The sequence below is a fragment of the Populus euphratica genome, unplaced genomic scaffold (genome assembly GCF_000495115.2).
Source record: "Populus euphratica unplaced genomic scaffold, PopEup_1.0 scaffold293.1, whole genome shotgun sequence".
Taxonomy (NCBI): domain Eukaryota; kingdom Viridiplantae; phylum Streptophyta; class Magnoliopsida; order Malpighiales; family Salicaceae; genus Populus; species Populus euphratica.
In genome coordinates, this window is record NW_011500074.1 from 56,787 (window position 1) to 80,192 (window position 23,406).

The 23,406-nt window shown below is 30.8% G+C and overlaps 4 protein-coding genes across 5 annotated transcripts; 3 read left to right on the forward strand and 1 right to left on the reverse strand.

Annotated features, from left to right (window-relative positions):
• Positions 1-2,786: 2,786 nt before the first annotated feature.
• Positions 2,787-5,850, reverse strand: LOC105108563 (syntaxin-61-like). 2 transcript variants are annotated; one of them, XM_011002909.1, is made up of 8 exons: positions 5,751-5,850; positions 5,209-5,288; positions 4,932-5,045; positions 4,503-4,616; positions 4,020-4,210; positions 3,562-3,652; positions 3,341-3,406; positions 2,787-3,229 (listed from the first exon to the last, which is right to left on the reverse strand). In XM_011002909.1, exons 2-8 carry the CDS (start codon positions 5,260-5,262, stop codon positions 3,119-3,121), a joined length of 741 nt encoding a protein of 246 aa, XP_011001211.1. In that variant the 5' UTR covers positions 5,263-5,288; positions 5,751-5,850; the 3' UTR covers positions 2,787-3,118. The 2 variants fall into 2 exon arrangements, with proteins under 2 accessions (XP_011001211.1, XP_011001213.1); XM_011002911.1 differs by having other exon boundaries at positions 5,765-5,827.
• Positions 5,851-10,422: 4,572 nt separating this feature from the next.
• Positions 10,423-11,851, forward strand: LOC105108564 (trans-resveratrol di-O-methyltransferase-like). Its single transcript, XM_011002912.1, has 2 exons — positions 10,423-11,282; positions 11,423-11,851. Exons 1-2 carry the CDS (start codon positions 10,464-10,466, stop codon positions 11,723-11,725), a joined length of 1,122 nt encoding a protein of 373 aa, XP_011001214.1. The 5' UTR covers positions 10,423-10,463; the 3' UTR covers positions 11,726-11,851.
• Positions 11,852-13,526: 1,675 nt separating this feature from the next.
• Positions 13,527-15,386, forward strand: LOC105108565 (trans-resveratrol di-O-methyltransferase-like). The gene is made up of 2 exons (XM_011002913.1): positions 13,527-14,591; positions 14,773-15,386. The coding sequence occupies exons 1-2, from the start codon at positions 13,818-13,820 to the stop codon at positions 15,073-15,075; spliced, it is 1,077 nt and encodes a 358-aa protein (XP_011001215.1). The 5' UTR covers positions 13,527-13,817; the 3' UTR covers positions 15,076-15,386.
• A 650-nt stretch (positions 15,387-16,036) lies between these two features.
• On the forward strand, positions 16,037-17,056 carry LOC105108566 (spastin, putative (Protein of unknown function, DUF599)). The gene is made up of 2 exons (XM_011002914.1): positions 16,037-16,260; positions 16,340-17,056. The coding sequence occupies exons 1-2, from the start codon at positions 16,084-16,086 to the stop codon at positions 16,889-16,891; spliced, it is 729 nt and encodes a 242-aa protein (XP_011001216.1). The 5' UTR covers positions 16,037-16,083; the 3' UTR covers positions 16,892-17,056.
• Positions 17,057-23,406: the final 6,350 nt, after the last annotated feature.

Here is a 23,406-nt window from a genome sequence, read left to right on the forward strand (position 1 = left end):
TCTCTCTCTCTCTCTCTCTCTCTCTCAGCTAATTGTATAGAAGAAGTTTGGCATGCAAAAGTAAACATTTCAAATTTTGTATGGAAGAAGTTGGGAAGCTTTGTTGGGAAGCCGATTGTCATAGTTTTTACCAAGGATTATGCACAAACTCTGTCTTCCTTCCTATGACACATTACCTATATTTCTCCTCTGAAAAACAACATACATACACCCAACAAAAAAAACCTTGTAAAAAGTCTCACTACTTAACCAAACAACAATGGAATCATCACATAACCATGAAAATCAAGAACATTACATTAAAAATTAGAAACATTAGTATGTAATGACAGCCATATTTAACAAATAATTTGTGATAGATCTTCAAAATTATTCTAGCAAATTAGTTAATAAAATAATATATATTCTCACTAAATGCCTAACATAATCTCTCTAAATTATTCTATTTTAATTTTTCATATCATGTTTGTTCCCTATAAGATGGAATTTTTGGAAGCGCAAATTAATTAGAGAAGAAGTCAAGAAAATGACAAATTATGTTTGTGGAAAATAACATATGACAGAGATAGATTTCTAGAGAAGGAATTGAAAGGGACATAGGGGTTTGGTTTTTGGAGAAGGAATGGAAAGGGAGATATGGGTTAATTAGATTTTTGGAGCAGTATAGAAAAGGACATATAGGTTCTTCCAAAGAATGAAGAAATTTTGCCTGAGTGTGGTTCTCTTTTGTTTTCAAGCTGACCAATATATAATTAACACGTGATTTTTTTTTTTTATATAAAAGTCAAAATTTAATCCTTTTTTTATTAATAATCATATTAACAATGGATTTGCCATTGCTAATTCTTAATATATTAATTTATTTTTTAGTATCTGAATTTTCATTGTTAAAGCCATTGCTAATATTAAAAAATTAATATACATATAATCCGTTACTAATTTGTTACTAAAATTACATCTAAATTATTAAGATGCTGACATCCAATACTAATTAGTCTCCTTTTTAGTAGTGACAATTGATCGACAATTGATCCACTTTTCACAACATTCAATGAATTCTAACCCTAATAAATTGCACACGGACTTCTCTCCTTTAAAATTTCAATCAAATAATAAAGAAATGTAAAATTTATAAAAGTATAATAAGAAATTGTTACCTAATTTGATGTGAACTAGAAAATCTTAACTAATTTTTGAGATATTTTAGATGAAAGGCTTGTTATATAATAAAAAAGATAATCATTACTTTATATATCCTATCAAAAATTAAGTTGTTTTGTATTTGTTTTGAATAATATTAAAGATGCCTAATATCCTATGAAGCTAATAGTTTATCTATGTATTGATATATTTGTGTTTGTTATCAACATGAAAAAATTATTTATAACCTAAGACATTGATTTGAAACTTAGTCATGATAACAAGGCCGATCTTTACTTTGGAAATGCATGCATGGGACCCGAAAAATAATACACAATTAATAGATGTAAGCTTATTCAATATTTGATTCATAGAAATGCATTCAAAGACCACCACTCGCATTAAATGATTTTATGTGGAATTTCATTTATCTTGCACAAAGTCATTTGCATCATCAAAGAAAGGCGTTAAAAAAAATACATAAGCATAAATTTAACATACATATCAACATAAACATGAAAAATTCAAATTCAAACAACAAATGAATATTTAGAAATAATATTTATAATTAAGGATTAATATTAAGGCTCACAAAATATTTACATTTTTATAATAAAAACTAATATTGTCATTGTAAGTAACTTTGCTTTCCGAAGGCAAATGACTGAATAGCTAGAAGAGTAGCTCAAAATGGTATTATCGAAGCAACCTTGAATTCAAGGGTTCAAATTCACAAGAAAAGAAAAATTTTTTTATTTTATTTTTTATTTTTAGAGTTATCACTGTCTTAAATAAGTTTTTTTAGGTTGTTGCTCAATTTTGTAAAATGAATGCACCAACAACAGCTCATCTAAAAAAGATTTGGCTGAAATTGATCTTGTATTTGTATAATTTAATCAATTCATCCAATAAAATTAAATTGTAAGTTCATTATTGTTTATATTTTGACACGTTTTACAATATATATATATATATATATATATATATATATTATAAGAAAATAAAAGATTTAAAAAATATTATATGAATATTTTTTTTAAAATCAAATCTCTTTTTAAAAATATTTCGACAATATTTCAACAATACTAGATAGATTCTTGAAAACAATTTAGAAATTTAAAAGATTTTTTTTAAAAAAACTTAAACTTTTGGAGATATTTAAAGAATTAAAAAAATCTCATCCATTAAAATTTCTGAAAGTGTTTAAGAAATTTAAAAACAATTTTGTAGAGAAGAATATAATTTTTTAAAATGATAAGAAATAAAACTATCAAAATTGCTAAAAAATTAAATCCTTAACATGTTTTCGAACAAAATCAAAATAAAAGTCCTAGCAATTATTTTTTTAGGGAAAAATAAGAATCTCAAGAAATAAAAAAAATAATTCGAAGTTCAAAAAATTGTATACGTCTCTTGTAATTTTCAATGTTCTTGATTTAAGTGGATTAACTTACTCTTACCTATTTTTGGTTTAGTTGTATAATTGAGTCATTAGCACGGATCAAAAAATGGAAAGTGTTTGAAGACACCAAAAATCAAGTCAGAAACAGATTTTGTCCAAAATATTTAGAAAAGAGAGGAAATATAGATATGTAAAATAAGAATGAGTAAAAATAATAGATATTAAGATAAGGGGATGCGAAATAGAAGAAATGATCAAAATTACAGGCGAAATTAGAAAAATCTAACCTCATGCAGGCAAAGTTTCTAACAGAGACCATCAGAACAAAAATCACAAGCAATGAAGGTGAGAATTATATGAAACTGTCATATATGTAATTTATAACTCAGAATTGCTCAAAACCAAATCCCAACAAGTCTAAAGCGGTTAAAAACTCCCAACACCTCAGTTTCTTAGTTTATGATAGCAGTTCAGGTCCCCATCTTCTTATGTGTACCTCTGTCACCCTTATGCTTGCTCCCATAGATGACATCTGTATCTTATGTACGGACATTTTTAGATTGGTTTTTCCATAGATTAGGTCAGAAAGACCAGAACAAATAAGATGATGAACAAAACTACTAAAAACAATATCATCATAAGTTGCCCCTTTGCACTGGCCTTCTTCATGACCATGGCTACTTTTTTCTGCAAGTGAAAAAAAGAAAGAAAAAGAAAAAGAAAAAGAAATGGTGATATCATATCATTTAAAAGAGTAGAGAAGTAGTATTTGATACATAGCCACTGAAAGAAAATCACCTGAACAAAATCAAGTCGATTCGATGTGCTGTCCATTTCCATACCCAAATCATCTATGATCTTTTCCTGAAGCAACAGGGACAGATTAAGTCCCAATATTAAGCAATATCAAACTCGACTAGACTAGTCAGTTTCAAAGTTAATACAACCCTTGTGCAAGCTTCTGGCAGAGGGGTTGGGGTCAAATAAATGCAAGGAACATCAACCTACAAGATCCTAACCTGTGCAAGGAGCTCTTCATGTATGGTAAGGCCAACACCTCCAAATCTCCCGATGGTTATACTGAGCTCATCCAACTCCTCATCCTGTTGCCTGCACCCACCATACAACACAAAGGAAAAATGAGCAAAGAATGATTAAACACTATATGAAAATCTCAAAGACGTATCCTGAAGTTAAGCTAAACCAATCCAACCCTAATACTTTCAACCATGCTGCAGCTAACTAAATAAATTGTCTACTCTAGGCTCTAGCTGTGGAAGCACCCCCTAACTTAATGAAGGAAAATATTGCATTACAGGAACTACCACTACTCGCCATTAGATTGAATACACAAATATCCAAATATAAAAAATAACTCATATAAGGAAATATCTGTATGTGTAGACATCTATTGAAGCATTGCACACTCACAACAAATTCATCTCAAAGAATAAGGTAGGGAGTTGAAACACTTTACTTTATAAGAAGCACTTGTCTATCTGATTCTGATTGTATAAAATCATCATTATCTTGAGTATACTGGTTGGATTTGTCAGCCTGTTGAGAATTAGGCATCCTCATTAATTCTCTGCGCATCCCACTCACGCTAGCAGCTCCGCTAATATTCACCTCTCTTCCGGCTACTACTGCTTTCTTCACATTGCCCACCTAATGAAGCAACACAATCCATTGGGGAACACATAAATGAAAAATTAAAGCTTACAGCTTACTATCTATTACACTTCGAAATATTCATTAGAAAACCTAAATATATTCATTACAAAACCTAAATGACATGAATAAGATAAACAATTCAGTTATTAAGATAATCACGATGCTGGGAGAAAGTTTGTCATAGACATTTTTACAAATAAAAATGGGGAATACATTCACATTGCCGAAACCTTTCAGTTATAATAAAGTGATATCCTGAAAAAGAAACCTGCTATTGACATGGTACCTGATTGCGAGCAGTGCTGGTCCATCTCCTCCGTTTTTCAAGTTCTGCTTCATCAATGCCATACCAAGAAGGATCTCTACCTGCAACAGAAATTGCTTTGTCCAATTCATCCACCTTCCTATCAAGAAGAAAGCTTCATCACTTGCATACAGAAATCGTATTCAACTAAATACAAAAACTCGTGCAAAACACATAGCTAACTTAGCTGCTTGGAAGATTAATGATCAATTTTTTTATTGGGAATTTATTTTATTGTTAATGAAATTCTTCAGTAGGTACAAGGAACAATCAGAGAAATAAGTGTCTTAGCTCATGATTCTTGCCAAACTCATCTAGCCAAACTCTCTACACCGCAAATTAAACAGGGGAGGAAATCACTAAAATCTTCAACAGAAACATCTCTGAGTATAAAACTATGAATTATAATACCTGCCACTCAATGCTCTCACAAGCAGCAAACAGCTCCTTTGTAAGATGCACTTGGTCTCCCATATCACAAGAAATCCGTTCCCATTGGTGAAAAGAAGATTGCAACTTGTCAATCTAACATAGGGGAGCCCCAAAAATATTACGACAACAGACTTAGTCTCATTATAAATGTAAACCCCAAACAATCACAACAACAAACGGAATATCGAATTCAGACACTCATGGACCTAACAAAACAAGCCATCAACCTCAAAATCATAAAACAAGAAAAACTTACAGATTCTTGAATCTCCTCTTTCACAATATAAAACGGGTCTTGCGCTGATGACATGTTACAAACAATAACTATAACTCAACCTACATTAATACAACAAAGTTAAATCAGCAAAATGTATACTAAACTGATCTATACTTCACTTTCTTTATATGGAGCTTTCAGCAATGATCAAATTACGTCACTAATTTTTTCTTAAATAATATAATCATCGTAAATAACCAATTTGATAAAAACCCGGAAACGAAATCGAAAATGAAAGGCAATTCAAATCTTAAACAGACTCAAAACTGAAAGCAAATGTTACTCGAATTAACGGGTTTTAATTAACAAATGCAGATCTAAATGCTTTTAAGCAGTTCGAAGAATATGATTAACAAAGAAATGGATTGACACTAAAGAAATAGAGACCCGTAAATTATTTATTCATTAACAGAAAAAACTAAAAAATATATAAGAAAATCCAAGAAAAATACAACAATCCATCCTTTGAATGATTCGATTGCATTAAATGAAAAGATAATTCAAATGAAATGAAATCTAGCTTCAGAGATCGAACTGGTTTCCCAGGTACGGAGTTTGGGACGACAAGGAGAGTTCCTGGCTAAAGGAAAGTTTCTACACTTGTTTTTTTTTTTTATTGGGTTGTTAAAGAAGAATTGGGCTTTCGCACTGAAAATGAAAAGAAGATTTTTAGCCCACATATTATAATGCCCCAATGGGCCTGCTTGTATCCACAAGGAGAGTTCCTCTTCTTTTTTTTTTTCCTGAGATGTTGACTTTTCCTAGATTAATGAATGAGGAAAAAATAAGAATAAAAAAACAAATGATAAAATCAGCTGACCATAAAAGACAACACCTGTGATTCTAAAATAAACAACGGCAAATAGTAATCAGCAATGGAGAGAGTTCAAAAAAAAAAAAAACAAAGACAAAGTCAAGATCATCTAAAAATAGACGACAAAAAAGTCAACAAAATACCTATGGAAACACAGAGAAAGCTCAGCACATTCGGAGGAAGGAAAAAAGAGTTTTAGAGGCTGCAGAAACCTTAGACCAGGCCACAATCATGGAGAAGGAGACCATATGTGTAAACCTAAACCCATACAGCCCTGTACGAATGGCTGCAAAGCAAGGAGCATTTGAAAAAGAGAGTAGGTAATGCAAATATAATTAGAAAAAGTCAATACAGAAGCAACCAAAAACAAAACAAAGAGCAAAACCATATTGTAAAGAAGAACGAGCTGGAAATAAAGAAGAAAATGCAAAAGGGTGGTGGGTCAGTAAAAGCAGACAATAGGGGAAATAGGTTGTAAGAAGAAAAGGGAAAAGGCATTCCTTAAAAAAATAGTAACAAAGCCACATGATGCTAAAGGCAATGGACAAACCTGTAACAGAAATTAGACAGGAATCAAGATCTTAGACTGATGGGAAACTCATAAATCATTAACTAAAAAAAACACCAACCAAAAGAGGAGGGGAAGAACAAGGTGCACAAGAAGAAGCAGGAGGAATCTTACATCAAGATGGAAACTTGTTTCAACCTCATTAACTAACTAACAACAAAGAACATCCAATTGTTTGAGGTAAAAGAAAGGACTGTATGCTTTGATACCCGATGATCCCAAAGAAACAAGTTACAGAGCAAAAACAATTCTCTCCTAGCTTTAGCTGTTGTGAGGTAATAGCGGTCATGACAAGAAGATATAGACAACCAACATTGATGGCAGCTTTTCATTGAAGATTTGCTGTGTTTTGATCGAATCAACTATAAATGGAGGGGATCTTTACTTTCAAACAAATGATTGGTTGAAGAATTGTCCCTAAAAAACCCCATCCAATGCTTCATTTAGCTAGTTTTGATCGAATCAACTATAAATGGAGGAGATCTTTACTTTCAAACAAATGTTTGGTTGAAGAATTGTCCCTGAAAAACCCCATCCAATGCTTCATTTAGCGAGTTATTCAGAATAAACTCAATATAAAGAGTTTCTTACTTCATCAATGTTTAGTGCAGGAAACTCAAGCAACTTGTAACTTTTATGGTATAGCTATTAAGAACACTGATCATTATTTCATTCATTGCAATTTTGTTTGGAATATTTGAATGAGAATTCTATTTTGATGGAGATTTAGTGGATATTTTCCTAAGTGCTTGGATGATATATTATATTAATCATCTGTGTTAATTATTAAAAATTTAAAAAAAAGGCTTGACAGTTTTTTTGTTTTGCACAACTTGGAATATATAGCTAGTCCACAATAATATTATCTTTCAAGAAAGTACTGTAAATCTTGATTCATGTTTTAGTTTATTTTTTCATTATTTTTTTTTATTGGTTGAAGTTCTATAATTACCAATTCATGCATTCAAGATTCAATTTGTATATTTAGGATATGATCTTTTAATCAATACAAATGATATTAAGTTTTTAAACAAACCAAAAATTTATTTTTTTTTGTTTTCTTTTTTTTATATCTCAATGTAATTTTTTTTTAAATGACTGTTGTCTAAATAGCCATATTTTAGTAAAATCAATGATTATAAAGAAATAGTAATTATGAATTGTACGTGTTTTTAGTAAAGCATCTATAAAAAAAAGTTGATATTGATGAAATCATGACAACTTTTGGATTCAGTCTTTTATGGTTGTAATTTTAAACTAATGAAATAACTAAGTTTAACCCTGATCAAGTGAACACTTATTTAAAAAACAAGTTTTTTTATGAAATAAAGGATTGTCTAATATTTAATATAGTAAATGTAGGATAAGAAATAACATATATAGGAAAAAATAATGCAATATATAGTAACATATATATTATTTAAAAAGTGGAGAAAGCTTTATGTTAAAACATTGTGCAGGAATATGTTTGAGGGATGGATATTTTTATTAAAGACATAGAAACCCATATAGAGACATTGAGAATTCAATGAGCATCCCTTTTATTCCTTTCCTTTCCTTTTTTTTTATTAAAAATAAAAAACAATTTTAAAAGTAATAATTATAACAATATCCCTACAATTCATTTTGTTTATGCAAACTCATATTCTTATCACAGTTGTTTAAGTGATCAAGTTATTGTTAACCATCAATGTTTAATTTTTTTTTTATGTACTCCATCTCTTTAATGAAAGAAAAGATATTTACAGAGTAAGAAAATCATATTTTCAAATTAAATATGAAAGATAACACAAAATCTAAAATAAATTAAAAATCCAAGATAAAAAACAACAAAATTAACTCAAATAACACCATCTAACCTAATTTGAGGGTTTTCTACAACTCAATTGGTTACTACCCTTCTTATAAAATTAAAAACTTATGAACTTTTTTCATAAGTTCATAACTTATAAAATTAAAAACCTAATTTGAGGGTTTTCTACAAGTCAATTGGTTACTACTCTTATAAAATTAAAAACCTAATTTGAGGGTCTTCTACAACTCAATTGGTTACTACTTTTGGGATTAAGGGGTTTGCTTCCTCTGTGGTCTTAGGTTCGAGTTCTTGGTTGCTCATATGATGGCCACTAAAGGCTTACATGGTCGTTAACTTCAGAGCCCGTAAAATTAATAGTGATGCGCGCAAGCTGACCTATATACCCACGTTAATCTAAAAAAATAAAAACTTATGAACTTTTTTCATCAGCCTATTCATTTAGTGCTTAGTTTAGAAACGAACGAGTCTGCAAAGCCTACAAATGACAAATCCATAACTCACTGCTCAGGCCTATAATATTCTACGCCGACATCAAGTTGGCGACATGAGGCCTCATTTCCTTGCTCACACGTGGTCTAAGTTAGCTTCTGGTCACCACTTTATTAGCCCTTTTTCTATTAATTACTAATAATGAACCACTAATCTATCACACAAACCTGTTTAAGAGTAGAATAATGCTAAAGAGAAAGCGAAAACACACAATCTATGCATAGTGACTAGTGTTTCTTTAAATTCTTTAGGTAAATAAAAAGAAAGAGAAGAAAAGAGAGAGCAATGTACCTTAGACCACAGAAAATTAATAACCTAACGTTCAAGTCTTAACTACTTGAATTGTCCCATTTGAATATTCAGTGCTTCTGTAATTTGCTTGATTAAATTAAATGCAAGAGTCTTCCTCAATAGAAAAGGAACATAATATTTTTTATAAATAAATTTTGCTTGAGTCCTTGTTTTACAAACGGAGGAAGTAAGACAAATTCAAAGTACACGCTCGATAGGAAAGCCATGCACCCATCACATCGTAGAAGCATATATTTTCAAAGTTTTTTTCTTTTTTTCGCTCGCATGTTTCGGAAAGGTATTCTTACGAAAGAACTGGGATTCAAGAAAGCAACAACGGTCAAGCTGGCCCTAAAACCATGCAGGAAAAGACCCGAAATCAGTCGGTGGAGACATGGACACGCTTGTGTATGAAAGTGTGCATAAATAGTCAGACATGAATTTGATAAAATATGCAGTGGCAAGTTTGAGTAAGAAATGGTTTATTGATTGATATTAATTTTTTTTTATCAACAAGTAAGAAATGGCTCCAACAAATGACAGGAGTATGTTATATATTTCATATATCAATAGAAAATAATATAAATTGAAATATCAATCGGTGGAGACATAGACATTCAAAATCAATTTTAAATATTAGCTTATACATGAAAAATTCTTACTTAAGAAAATATATTAAAATATAATATAAATTATATCTGATAAATCATCTTGATTGACATTAATTATGACTTCAATGTGGTCAGATGTTCTGTTGAAGCACGACCATCATAAGGTTGTTTTGCAAGCTACCAAGCAGGTCCCAAGCAACTACAGTTGAAAAGGACAGGAATGGAAGAGCTAGGTTCCCTGTTTGAAAGTTACAACGACGACACATTTGAAGTCATGAGTCATGACACAAGCATCAAAGTTGCCTGTGTATGCATGCTTTGAGACATTTCATTTTTCAAAGGTCTTTGGTTGTAATTCTTTGTTCTTTATAATTTTAGTTTCTCTTGACTTGTGATTCAAAATCTGATCATGTAGGAACGAAGACTCACTATTATATCCAATGACATGGACATTCTTTCAGTGTAGGTTCATCCTGTGTAGGTGACCAAGTTATTGACTCTAGCTAGTTTTTTCAACTTCATACGTATAGTCAAGTAAATGATGTGGGCTAGCTGATCACCTTAAATAGGGTGAGATTTCCCGTTGCTATCAAGATTCTTACCACCATACAGAGGAAAGGAGAATTCTTCCACCTCGAAGGCATAATGGTGCAAGACACATTTGTTAGGAGTGAAGGGATTTGCGATGTTATTGATCCCATTCAAGAGCAGAAAGAAACTGAGTTGTTTCAAGCTCAAACTCATTTGTATGGCCAAATGTTCAATTACTTAAATTCCATGTCACTAGTGTGTGCAGCTCAGCTGGGCATACCAGACATAATCCACAACCATGGCAGCCCCATCACTCTCCCTGAATTGGTTTCAGCACTTCACATTCCACCAAACAAAACTAGTTGCATATACCGGCTCATGCGCATGTTGGTGCACTCAGGCTTCTTTGCCACCACAAGAGCTGCTAATGGTCAAGGAGAAGGGGAAGAAGAAGCTTATGTTCTAACACCACCTTCCCAGCTACTTGTCAAAGATAACACCAATTGCTTGTCACCGTTTATGTCATTGATTAATCCAGCATTTGTGACACCATGGCATTCCTTGGGAGATTGGTTTCGAGGGAGTGAGCCAACTGCATTTCAGCAGGCATATGGAATGGCGTTTTGGGAATACAATAACCAAAATCCTGAACTCAATTGCCTTTTTAATGCAGCAATGGCCTGTGATTCTCAGATGATGAACTTGGTTATTAGAGACTGTAAGCCAATTTTTGAGGGGTTGGATTCAATGGTTGATGTAGGAGGAGGTACTGGATCACTTGCCAGGATCATATCCGAGACATTCCCTCATATGAAGTGCACAGTACTTGAGACTCCACAAGTCATTGCCAACTTGGAAGGCACTGAGAACTTGAAATATGTTGGAGGAGATATGTTTCAGCATATCCCTTCTGCAGATGCCGTCTTACTTAAGGTATATGCTGCTCTCTACACTCAAACACTACTCTTCCATCTATGAATTTGATTATTGGATCATGTTTATTATATTGCATAAACATTTAAATGTATCCAACGTTCTCAGTCGGCTCATTATGCTGAATCAATTTTTGGCAGTTAATTTTTCACGGTTGGAGTGATGAGGATTGTGTGAAGATACTGAAGAAATGCAAAGAAGCTATTTCAAGCAAAGAAAAGGGAGGAAAGGTGATTATCGTAGACGTGGTGATAAATAAGAAGAAAGATGAGCATGAATTAACCGAAACGAAGCTCCTCTTTGACATGCTGATGATGGTTGTGGCTGCTGGAAAAGAGAGAAGTGTCGAAGAATGGGAAAGGCTGTTCTTGGAGGCTGGTTTCAGTCACTACAAGATTACATCCTTATTTGGTCTAAGGTCCCTAATTGAAGTTTATCCTTAGGCCGAAGAAACTATGTATTGTAAACTATATAGCTAGTATGATTGCTGAATAAATTTATGTATCCTGCTTGAGAAGTTGTTGTGATGGCACTAGTCCAAGCACCAACCTTCTATGTTGATTTATTAAGCATTAATTGAAAGATTAATCGAATCACTCAAACTCGAGCTTGCAAGGCTTGTTCATGGTGTTAAGAATTATGTATGACTCTGGCATTAAATTATAATGACCAACCTAAAACTACAAGGGAAATGATTTAAGCATTAACAGTGTCCTGTTAATGAATAGCGGAGGAATTCAGTGTAAAAATATTTTATTGGAAAATATTTTTAAAATTTTTACTGAAGTAAAATATTTTAGTGAAAAATTGATCAATGTTGCAATTAATATTTAAATTTGATTTATTTATTAAAAAATGTTTTCAATTTATAAAATTTATATAATATTTTATAAATAATAATTCACTTATAATATCATAAAATTAATTCAACCATTACCTCTATCTCACCAACACTACATCTCTTTTATTTTTTTTGTTATTATAATGATCACCTAACCACCATCTCCTCTCCCATCACAGCCATATCACCACACCTCATCCTCCTACACCACTATAATCACTCCACAACCACCTAACCATCTCCACAACAATAATCACTTTATCACTATTTTTTTTTTAATTAACAACACAATCAGTTTACCATCTCCTTCATCATTATCATGAACGTATCACAACTATCTTTATTGTTATATTATTATTATTATTATTATTATTATAACTATTATCAGTTGCACCACCTTGATTTTTTTAAATAAATATATTGTCGTTTATAGAAAAATATACTTGTATTTAGCAGTCCCGTATGTCACAAATATTAAGATGCTGTTATGTCAGAGGAAAAGGCCAGCATTGTGTCCATTGCTTCTCTTTATTGTATTTTGACCAACCCCACAACAGAAACTTTTACCATTAAAAACACAGTTAGCTAAAGATTTCTGTCTTTAGTCCTGATCTGGTTATGGCTAAAGAGAACAAAATAGACCTCTCATCCAATGGCCTTGAACTTAATCATGAAAGTTCGAAGAGGTGATGCAACAATGAGTAGATGAACATTAGACTTAACGGGGTGGTGAAATGAGTGAAATTCAAGTTTCTTTTTAGATCTGCAACGAAACTGAGTGCACAGACCAGTTTCCTACTTGGAGATTACAAAGAATTATCCTCATAATACAAAACCTCATCGGAATTTTGGGACTCAACTCAATGCTAGTCAACCTAGTGCAACCCTGAATATATTTTCCACCGAACATCTGTAATTTTTGGTTACTTGGTCCAGGACTAATCCTTTGTTGCATCTCAGAAGATATCATCATCAATGGGAAATGAGACTCCACACCACAAGCCCCACGCTACAAGTAACGTTTGCAGTCAAATCCTGCAGCTCTAAGAAATCAACAAGATCATGGAAACTCCAGTATTTGAATAAAGAAACGTTCTCAACCAATTCTTCATGTATAACTAGTAACACGGAAGTCGGTAAAAAACATGGCTTGTTGAATGATTATTCCTTGTTTTTTATTCTTGCTTGCGTCTTGATTGAAGCCAAGTTATCAAATAAAACCTGTTTTATTGAAGCCTAAATTGTGGACTTTGCAAAACACGTTTTATACGGGAACTATAAGATTGTGGTCTTGTTACGTCTATCACAAGTGATTCTTCCTGAGAAGATTTTATTAAACATCCTTTATATATTTAGAATGATAAAAATACTAGATCAAGGGAACAAGAAATTAACTCCATGATTTCAGTCTTTGATCTGGTCAGTCAAGAGCCATTTCTTAAGCTCAACCTACCCTTTGTATTCTACTTTTTCCTTTTTCTACGCCTATTTTTTTAAACTACCTAGCAATATCCAACTGTCAAGTTCGTTTAGCGGTCTTAATTGTTCAAGTGGTGGTTTCTGACACAATGAAATTTCCTCGTTAGCCTATCATCCACGTGATGCACAGTGCAAGAGTGCCCAAGACTGCATTATAAGAACCAACCGCGTCAGAATGTTTTGAGAGCAAATAAGGTAGAGACCTGCAAACAAAGATGGATGTAGATCAAGGACATGGAGTCAGTGAGCTATTTAAGGCTCAATGTCACCTTTATAAACATATCTACTACTTCATAGAATCCATGTCACTAAAATGTGCTGTTCAGCTTGGCATACCTGATTTGATCCAAAAAAATAACCAGCCCATTACCCTTCAACAGTTGGTTTCAGCCCTAAATTTTCCTGAATCAAGAGCAAATTTCCTGCAGCGCCTTATGCGCGTACTGGTGCATTCCGGTATCTTTGATACAATCAAAATCCATGATAACCAAGAAGAAGTCGAAGAAGGTTATGTTCTCACTTCTTCTTCTAAGCTCCTGCTCAAAGATAGCCCCACCAGCCTGTCCCCAGTTGTTCTCACAATGCTAGATCCTGTGTTGATGAATCCATGGTTTTCTCTAGGCGAGTGGATCCAAGGGAAGGAGCGCACACCATTTGAAACTTACCATGGAATGAGCTTTGGGGAATATGGGAAGAGAAACTTCAAATTTATCAACAACTTGAATGAAGGAATGGCTAGTGATTCCAAACTGGTGAGTTTGGTTGTTAAAGAGCATAAGGAAATTTTCGAGTCAGTGGATTCACTGGTTGATGTAGGGGGTGGCACTGGAACTCTTGCTAGGAGCATAGCTGATGCATACCCTCATATGAAATGCACAGTCTTGGACCTCCCACAAGTTGTTGCCAACCTACCAGAAAGTGAAAACTTGAAATTTGTTGGAGGTGACATGTTCAAGTCCATCCCTTCTGCAGATGCAATTATCATCAAGGTATAATAAATGCCAATTTTTTCAATGTCATTATTTGGTTCTTAATTTGATCAATGAACATTAATTGAGAGTATTGAAGTTTGAAAATATTATTATGGTATAAAATCTTTGAAGGACAAGTGGGGAAATTAAAACCGTTCTCATCTCTTCAGTTTTCTTCTTGAAATTGAACTCTTTGCAGTCTGTTTTGCTTAACTGGAGTGATGAGGACTGCATAATGATATTGAAGCGATGCAGAGAAGCAATCCCAAGCAAAGATGATGGAGGAAAACTTGTGCTCATAGAAATGGTGATTAACGACCAGAAAGATGAACAGGAACTGACCAAAACAAGGCTCTTTGTTGACATGGAAATGATGCTCTTATGCAACGGAAGGGGAAGAAATGAGATAGAATGGAAGAAACTCTTCCTGGAGGCTGGCTTTAGTCACTACAAAATCACAGCCACTTCTGGGTTAAATTCTATTTTTGAGGTGTATCCTTGAGTAGTAGTATCGAACTCGGGATGTTATTTTCTCCTTTTCTACATGAATGTGTTCTAGTTTGTGTAATTTTAGCTCTGAAATGCCATGATCTCTGTGGCCTAGGACCTTTATATCTCTGGGTTCCTACTTAATATTTACAGCACGATACAATAAGGCATCCAAGATAACTTTGATAAGGCTATGTGTTACTGTCTCATTCTCAATTATTGTCACATAAACCGGAAAGCAGTGGCTAAACAGCTTTTATTTTCTTATTCGGTTAATGTTTTGTCTCATCATCTTGTCTAGCTTAAGACAATGGGAACTTTTGATTTTGCGTGTCTACAGAAATACCTACTTCTTAATCAAATTACCGTAGTTTCCTTATCTTAAAAGTCACAGAATTGCAAGAGGAATGAGTTAAAATTAACAAAATTCGTTGCTGCTTATGACTTACCAAAAATACGTGACTCCATCACAGCTAACTCGCTTACATCAGTCATCCGTGAAAGAAAGAAAACTGAAAATATTCTTATCAATGCCTAGATGAATTATTCCGACAACTTCTGCATGACTGGAAAAACAAAGATTAATTAAAGATACCGAAGAAACGATGGAGAGAAACTATGTCCAGTATAGATGAGGGAGGGAAGTTGACCACCATAAACTTAGAGATAAATGATAAGAAACAGATGTAGATGACTAATTAAAAATTATGGCTTAGATTCTATTTTATTAGAAGATAATTAGAAAAACAAGAAAGAGTAGCTTAATCCATTTTCTTGGATGCTGGTTTAATTGTCCAAGACTCCAAGGCATATTGGATATCCTCTTGGCAGTTACTCTTCAACAAATAGCATTTCTTTAAGCATTCTCCAACTCGTGACGCTAATGATCTGTCTACTTGGCCATGTGAGTGGGAAATAAAAGATTGCACGTTCTCATATGAAACAACATCAATAAAAGCTGGATGGATCTTTAAATTTAAACTTGTATTTAAATGGAGTGGTACAGAAATTCAAACTAAGAATGCTAAGCATAGATTTCCATAAGGAGTACCTTGATTTGGTCTTAGTTCCCAGTGGGCTTCTGATCATGTTTGCCTATCATCTGTTCCTTCTTTACAGATACCGCAAACATCCTGGCACTACTATCTTTGACCTAGAGAACGAGGACAAGAAACTTTGGGTTCAAAGAGTTCTGCAGGTCAGAGTCTCTCCCTCTTGTTTCCCTACTTTCCTTAGACCAAATTAGTTTATTTCTTATTGTTCTTTGGTGTGTGCAGGGTGCTGAAAGTGATATTAACAGAGCTGTAAATGTGATTTCGAGCGACACGAACATAGCGACTTACTTAGCCACCGTCTCTTTGACTCTCAGTTCTCTTATTGGAACTTGGCTTGGAAGTAGTTCTAATAATAATATCTTTGAAAGCAAGAGAATTTACGGTGACACAAGGCCATTCACCATTTTCATCAAGAACGTATGCCTCCTCGTCGCTTTTCTTATTGCTTTTTCTTGTTTTGTTCAAGCAGCAAAGAATTTGGTTCATGCAAATTATTTAATGAGCTCCCCAGACAAGAAAAGGGCAGCGAAGAAAATTGAGTTTGCGGTTAAGAAAGGAGGTGAACTTTCCTTTTTCGGGCTCAGAGCTCTTTACTTTGCTCTTAACATGCTCCTTTGGTTTTTCGGTCCAATACCCATGTTTGTTGCCTCTATTGTTATGGTGATAGTCCTCTATTACCATGACATTCATTCAGTTTTATTGCATGATCTCTATTGTGAGCTACATTGTCAGAAGGCCAGGGCACAAGGCGCCAGTGGCAGCTTTAGCTATTGAGAAAGGTCACAAGTATAGGGTTATTAGTTTAGAGTCCGAATGTTCTTCCATTCCAGTTGAATTGCCATTGAATCGACTTCAAGTACTGCATCAAGTACTGCAATTTGTTCATTTATATTTATTGGAACTTCAGGATCATCAATTTTGTCTACCTCATATTTTCGTTTCATCAGTATTTTCATTCTTTTTTTTATTTTATTAATATAAATATTTGGGATAACTTGCTTATATTTCAACTGATTTTACGAGTTGTGAAAATAACAAACTTTAAAATTATAGAACAAATCGATAATAGGAAACATAATTAATTAAACTTTAAAATTCTGTATTTTCTATCTTGTTTCTTGAATTTATCTACATGTTAAGCTCACCTCCAGGTTGCATTTAATTCACGGTGAATTTTTATTTTCTTGGCTTTAACAGTTGTCTTGCGTTGTTGAGCCATGTGCACAGACCAGGTTCATATGTAGTTATCTTGCATTAGTGCTTGTTGCTATTGTTTCCTTATAAGTTGATGTTTGTTTCCGTGGCTAGGCTGTGGGGTTTTTTTCAATAAAAAATGAATTTATTTTGTTTTAAATTATGTTTTGATATTAAAAATATATTTTCAAAAAAAAAAACTTTGAAATTGCCTTCCTCCCGTAAAAGTCAGTTCCAAGCAAGTAGCTATGATCAGAAATAACATTTAGAGTGTATGGAAGCAGTTATAAGGATGATTTAACTTACTATCAAATTAATATTCAAATGGCATATGCAGAGAGAGAATGATACTGCCAAAGAAAAGAAAATGGTTGTGTTTTAATTAAACCATTATGATTAGACATATGATATATAAATATTGTTGGAAAATTAGTTTAAGATATAGTTAATGAATATACGTGAGATTAAATTATAAGTGAAGTTCATTTATTTTTCGAGTTAAAAATTTGTTGAAATTTAATCTTTAGTATAAGTTTTTTAATGTAGAGCATGAATTAAATAAATAATAGATAAATAAAAAATTAATCTAAATTTTTTTTAATTAACATGTTTAGAAAAAAATTCAAAATTTTATAAAAGTTTATATCTTATATAGGAAATAATAGATAAATAAAAAATTAATCTAAAAAAATTTTAATTAACATGTTTAGAAAAAAAATTCAAAACTTTATAAAATTTTATATCTTATATAGGAAAGAAAGAAACTTTTCTAATGGTTTATTTAATGGGAAAGTGGAAAATTAAAATTAGATTTATATAGCATTCATCCTTTTAGAAGTCAAAGGACACTCATTCATGTTAGTGCTCATGTTTAGGTTTATTGTAAAATAATTTTTTGGAATATAAAAAATTATTTCTTATCAATTTATATTTGAATAGAAAAATTATTTTTTTTCAACTTATTATTTAATTGAACCCATGGAATAAATATAATCAACTTCCTCAATTTTTTCTAGAACTGACTACTTTATATAACTTAAATTTTTTTTATATAGTTTTTGTAACTCTTTACAATAAAAAATAAAAACTATTATGTTTAATTCTTATTTTATAGAGGTTGATTAAAGTTTTCAGTAGAGAGAATTCTATCAATTTAATTTCTAAAATTCTTTATAAAACATAGTTGAAGAAAAGTATTTCTAGGTGGTTTTTTTACATTGTTTTGGACATTATTACTTAAGAAATTTTTAGTCTACCCTATTTTCCCATTTTTACTCCTCTATTGTAAAATCTTATTTTTCTCCTAATTGTTTTTCTAGTATAGAGCTTAGGATCATTTCTAATATAGAGATTGTAATATTTTCTTGGTTTATTGAACTTTATTTAGGAGTTCATCCAAACAAGGCGTTATTGTTGGAATTCGAAGATACTTATCGAAAAAAGTCTATTGCACAAGTATAAAGTAGTAAAATCTTTAGAAAAAAAATTAATTCTTAATAACAATAAGAATTTTAGATTAGTTATATTTGAAGAATTTCAACAAGTATCCTAAATTAGTTTTGTTTATATATAAACTCTATACTTGTTTAGTATATATATTAAGATTGTGTTTTAATCTTTCATGCAAGTTTATATATAGCATGCATGCTAGCTTTTGTATGATTGCAAGTTTACTATATTCTTACTATATTACATGATTATAAACTAAACTAAATAAATATGCTCACTTATCTAGTTTTCTAGTAATTTTTTGGACAACAAATATAAGTATGCTCATTTATTTATTATCAGACATTCATATTAGAATTATTCTATCTATATATGGGACATAAACCATTATTGTTAAACTTGACTAAGTAAGAAGGGCCTAGAAAATTTAAAACTTGGATCTTAACCACAACCAAGTTCTAAGTTGAATTTGATAGAATATTGACTTAACAAAACTCATTCTACTCAACTGAATTTTTAATAATCCGATAAACCAAGTCAAACATGATATAAACCTACTTGAGTGAATCATAAAGGAAATAAATGATAAAATGTAATTGATTCAGGTTGAACTGATGACTCATGAGTTAACTCAATAACTTGATGATTCAAATTCTTTTTTGAGTAAATTCTTAAATCGAATATAACAACTATGAAAAAAATCATCGATCCTTGACAAAATTAATGAGCTTGGAAAGTCCTCCACAAAAACTAATTATTGTTGTGCTACAATTTTTTATTACAGGTAAAAAAACTTATTTTTTTTATCAAGCAAGTCAAGACATGAAATGCTCTTATTTTCACCCTAATGATTCTTGACAAAACATTTCAACTTCTTTATATCAAGATAAGAAACTTGATTTTTTTTATCAAGCAAGTCAAGACATGGAGTTCTCTTATTTTCAATCTAATGATTTTTTACAAAACATTTCAACCTTATTATACTTATTTTCTTAAAGGAAATATTACAATTATAATTACAAAATATACTAAAAAGCCTAGGCTTTTCACTACATGACTCCACAATAACTCTAAATTTTTTTTTCAAATGTAGTCCTTCAATCTTTTCTTTTCAATTGCAGCTTTTTATGATCAATTTGTTAAATTTTTTTCGAGAAAGACAAATTTCAATTAGAAAGGATGAAAGTGTAAAACAAAGAGAAATCTTTGGGCCAATCTTGCATTGTGTGAATTACAAAGTTTGTTTTCTTGAAAAAAAAATATCATCAAACTTTTTGTTTCATTTGTAGCCTTTTATAACCAATTTGTTCAAGAAAGACAAAATTCAACATAAAAAGGATCAAAGTATAAAATAGGGAGAAATTTAAGGGTTGATCTCAAATTCACACAAAAAATTATTGTTTCGTCAAACAACTTTCCTTTTTGTTCTTTTACAATCATTGTAGTGTTTTCAATTTTAATGTTGATTTAAAATTTTATTTTCTTAACATTTCAAATAATGATTTTGATAAAGGTGATAGAAACTCATTGGATAACGGTGAAGGATAGAAAAAGTCATCAATTGGTCATATTTGAGTGATAAAATACATTGATGTTAACGTGTTTCATTCGATTAGAGGATTTTCATTGAAGTGTTTTTGGACATTCAAATTGTAAGAAAAGGTAGATCATGGTATATAGAGAATTGTTTTTTATTTAATTTTGTATTTATGGAAAATTTCAAAGTGTTTTAAGAGTTGAGAGATTAGTTTATTGAGTTGTTAAGAATGTTTATTATGTGTTTTTGAGGTAGAACAAGTTAAAAATGGGTTTTTAAACCCAAAAACATCTTGGTCTAATTTTTTCACTAACTCTAGGTGGTCAAAACTGGACTTGTAGGCAACGCGTCATCGATACCCATTTTTTTCCAAAAAGAATAAAAGAAATGGCGAAATACATATTGTCTGATCCTTAAAAGAAAGATAATAGAGGACCAACCATGTAAGCCTAGCCTCGTAAGCCCTCATGCATTCAACCCTTTTCATGGAGGTAGGCATGGCCCTTTTGTTTTGTTTTATTTTTTTATATTTAAATTTAAATGCTATATGAAAAAATAGCTTTATATTTCAATTATTATTCAATTTTTTTTTTTCAAATAATATTGTAGGTTTTTAAGGGTATGCTAACATTTTCATTTATATTTTGTGCCCTCTCTCTTTATGGTCATTACTTTTGTAGCAAGGAGTTCAATTATTTTTTGAAGTATTAATTTTAAGCCAAATCATAAAATAAAATAAAATCGTCATTTGGCATCATCGAACTTGGAGATGGATTTCATGTATACGGTTTGCGTTGGCAAAAACGTGCTGAAGACGTATTAGTTCCAATTTCTATCACGCGAAGCAACGTTTAAATTTGAAAGTCTTTTGCTGCTCGCAGCAGCAGCCAGTCATCGATTTTTTTCCCATGATTCCATTAAGCACGCAAACCGCCACCGACTTGCCTAATTCTGTTCCTTGGAAGTCAGTTTTTTGAATTTGGAAACAGAGACAAAGGGCTTCAATTTCCCATTTCGTCTTGTACTTTCCATCCTTTGCTTCTTCTTTTTTAATGGGTCATTAGTAGGATCCAATCCTCTACCACATTATTATAATAGATAATAGAATAAATTGTAGTCACTAAGATTACTCTAATCTTATTTTATTAAATGAAATTAGCTGATACTTGCAGGCTGATCATGACAACTATGTTGACCATACATATCTACTAATAATGACCAATAATTTTGTTTTTGTTTTTGTTGTTTAAAAATGTTTTTTAAAAAATTAATTTTTTATATTTTTTTAATGTTTTTTGATCATTTTAAAATGTTAATGTTAAAAATAATTGTTAAAAAATATTTTTTAATATTTTTCTTAATAAAAAATATTTTAAAAAACAATTTGAACTACATTCTCGAACAAACTAATCATTTAACTTTAAAAGCTTTGGATAGGATTTGAAATTAATTTTTAATAAAAAAAATACATTGATGTTAAGGACATATTTTATTATACCATGTTTTTTAATTTAAAAATATAAAGTTATTATTTATATTTAATAAAATAAATTAAAAATAGTTGAATCAATCAACTGTGAATACTGCCTTATAATAGAAAGATTTTTAAATGATGCTAAATGAATTATTTAGATTTTACAATAACAAGATTGAAATAGCAAATTCATATAAATAGTACACAACAAATAGAATTTCTTAAGAAAATATTTTTTTAAAAAAAAGATGATAATGAATAATACATTAAAATGTCAACAGGAAACCATCAAAATTTCAATTAAAATATAATCAAATCAACAATATAATTATCAATATGGGTTTTAAGTTTTATATTAAGTGTCTTTTCATATTCATCTCATATATTTACATTTACAGTATAATCAATGACTCTACTACTTAATGAAGTGGTAGTATTTTTATTGGACTTGAATTTATTTATTTTTTTGAATATATGGTTTTAAAAAAAATGAATACAATTAAAAAATAAATATATGGTTTAAAAAAAATGAATACAATTAAAAAATATAACATATATTATCAAATACAAATTCAATTATTTATCAATTAACATACTAATCTATAATACATTATTACCTAATCACTTCAACTCTTACTAATACTATCAATATCATTATCGTATTAACCACCACCACCACAATAGCGATAATCATGCCACTATCATTATTATCTTTTTTTATCAATATATTCATCAACTTATTATCATCTCATTATAACTTTTTTATACCTTTACTATCAAAATAATAATCACTACCAATATTATTATTACTATAACAATTATCATCATTATAATCGATATTATTACAACCATAAATACCATGATTACTAATATCATCATAATTACGATCATCAATATCATTATCTTTATTATAAAGATTATAAATTTTCAGATCATACTATCATTAAAAAAAATTAATAACATCAATTAACATCTCAATTGTTATTAGTTACATATTAATTAATTAATTTTTTAAATTTTCAACAAAATTCATAATTGACAAAATTTAATTGAGACTCAACTAATTATCCATCATTTTTTAATTCAAACTTATTCAACCTAAATTAATATTTTTGGATTATTATCAACTCCACACAAAATCAATTTTCCATAAATTCCTAACTCAATCATAATCTTGACAAAAAAAAAATTGATACCCATCAAATTACTCATCATTTTTTGAATTCTAACATACTTAATTTATAAAATCACACTCAATTTTATGAAGAGAAAAATTAAATTTATTTTCCTTGAATCTCAAACAAAATTTAAAATATAAATCATTTATTTATACAACAAAATCATCATTATAAAAAAAAAATTAATTTGCAAGTAAATTGCAAATACTACAAAAATATTTCAATAAATTAACTTAAAGCATAAATAGGTTACAACAAAAATGAGTGGATTTTCTTACTTGATGGAGTAAAACTTATCAAGAAATGAAACCAAAGGAGCAAAGTTAACTCTATTGATTACATGTTCAACCGGCCTTGGCAAGTTAGGCGGGGGGTCACTAGAATTGATGAAATGAGAGTGACGGGGCTACTCTAATTTTAATTGAATGGAAAAAAAAAATGGGAAAAATAAGAGGAC

Bases quoted from the DNA above. Each gene is read 5' to 3' on its own strand.
- LOC105108563 (XM_011002909.1), bottom strand. From the start codon at position 5,262: ATGTCATCAGCGCAAGACCCGTTTTATATTGTGAAAGAGGAGATTCAA. The intron at 4,617-4,931 runs GTATTATAATTC...CTTGATAGGAAG, and splicing joins GTGAGAGCATTGAGTGGCAG to GTGGATGAATTGGACAAAGC. The intron at 3,653-4,019 runs GTAAAGTGTTTC...TGGTGGGTGCAG, and splicing joins AGACAAGTGCTTCTTATAAA to GCAACAGGATGAGGAGTTGG.
- LOC105108564 (XM_011002912.1), top strand. From the start codon at position 10,464: ATGGTGCAAGACACATTTGTTAGGAGTGAAGGGATTTGCGATGTTATT. The intron at 11,283-11,422 runs GTATATGCTGCT...AATTTTTGGCAG, and splicing joins CAGATGCCGTCTTACTTAAG to TTAATTTTTCACGGTTGGAG.
- LOC105108565 (XM_011002913.1), top strand. From the start codon at position 13,818: ATGGATGTAGATCAAGGACATGGAGTCAGTGAGCTATTTAAGGCTCAA. The intron at 14,592-14,772 runs GTATAATAAATG...AACTCTTTGCAG, and splicing joins CAGATGCAATTATCATCAAG to TCTGTTTTGCTTAACTGGAG.
- LOC105108566 (XM_011002914.1), top strand. From the start codon at position 16,084: ATGCTAAGCATAGATTTCCATAAGGAGTACCTTGATTTGGTCTTAGTT. The intron at 16,261-16,339 runs GTCAGAGTCTCT...TGGTGTGTGCAG, and splicing joins GGGTTCAAAGAGTTCTGCAG to GGTGCTGAAAGTGATATTAA.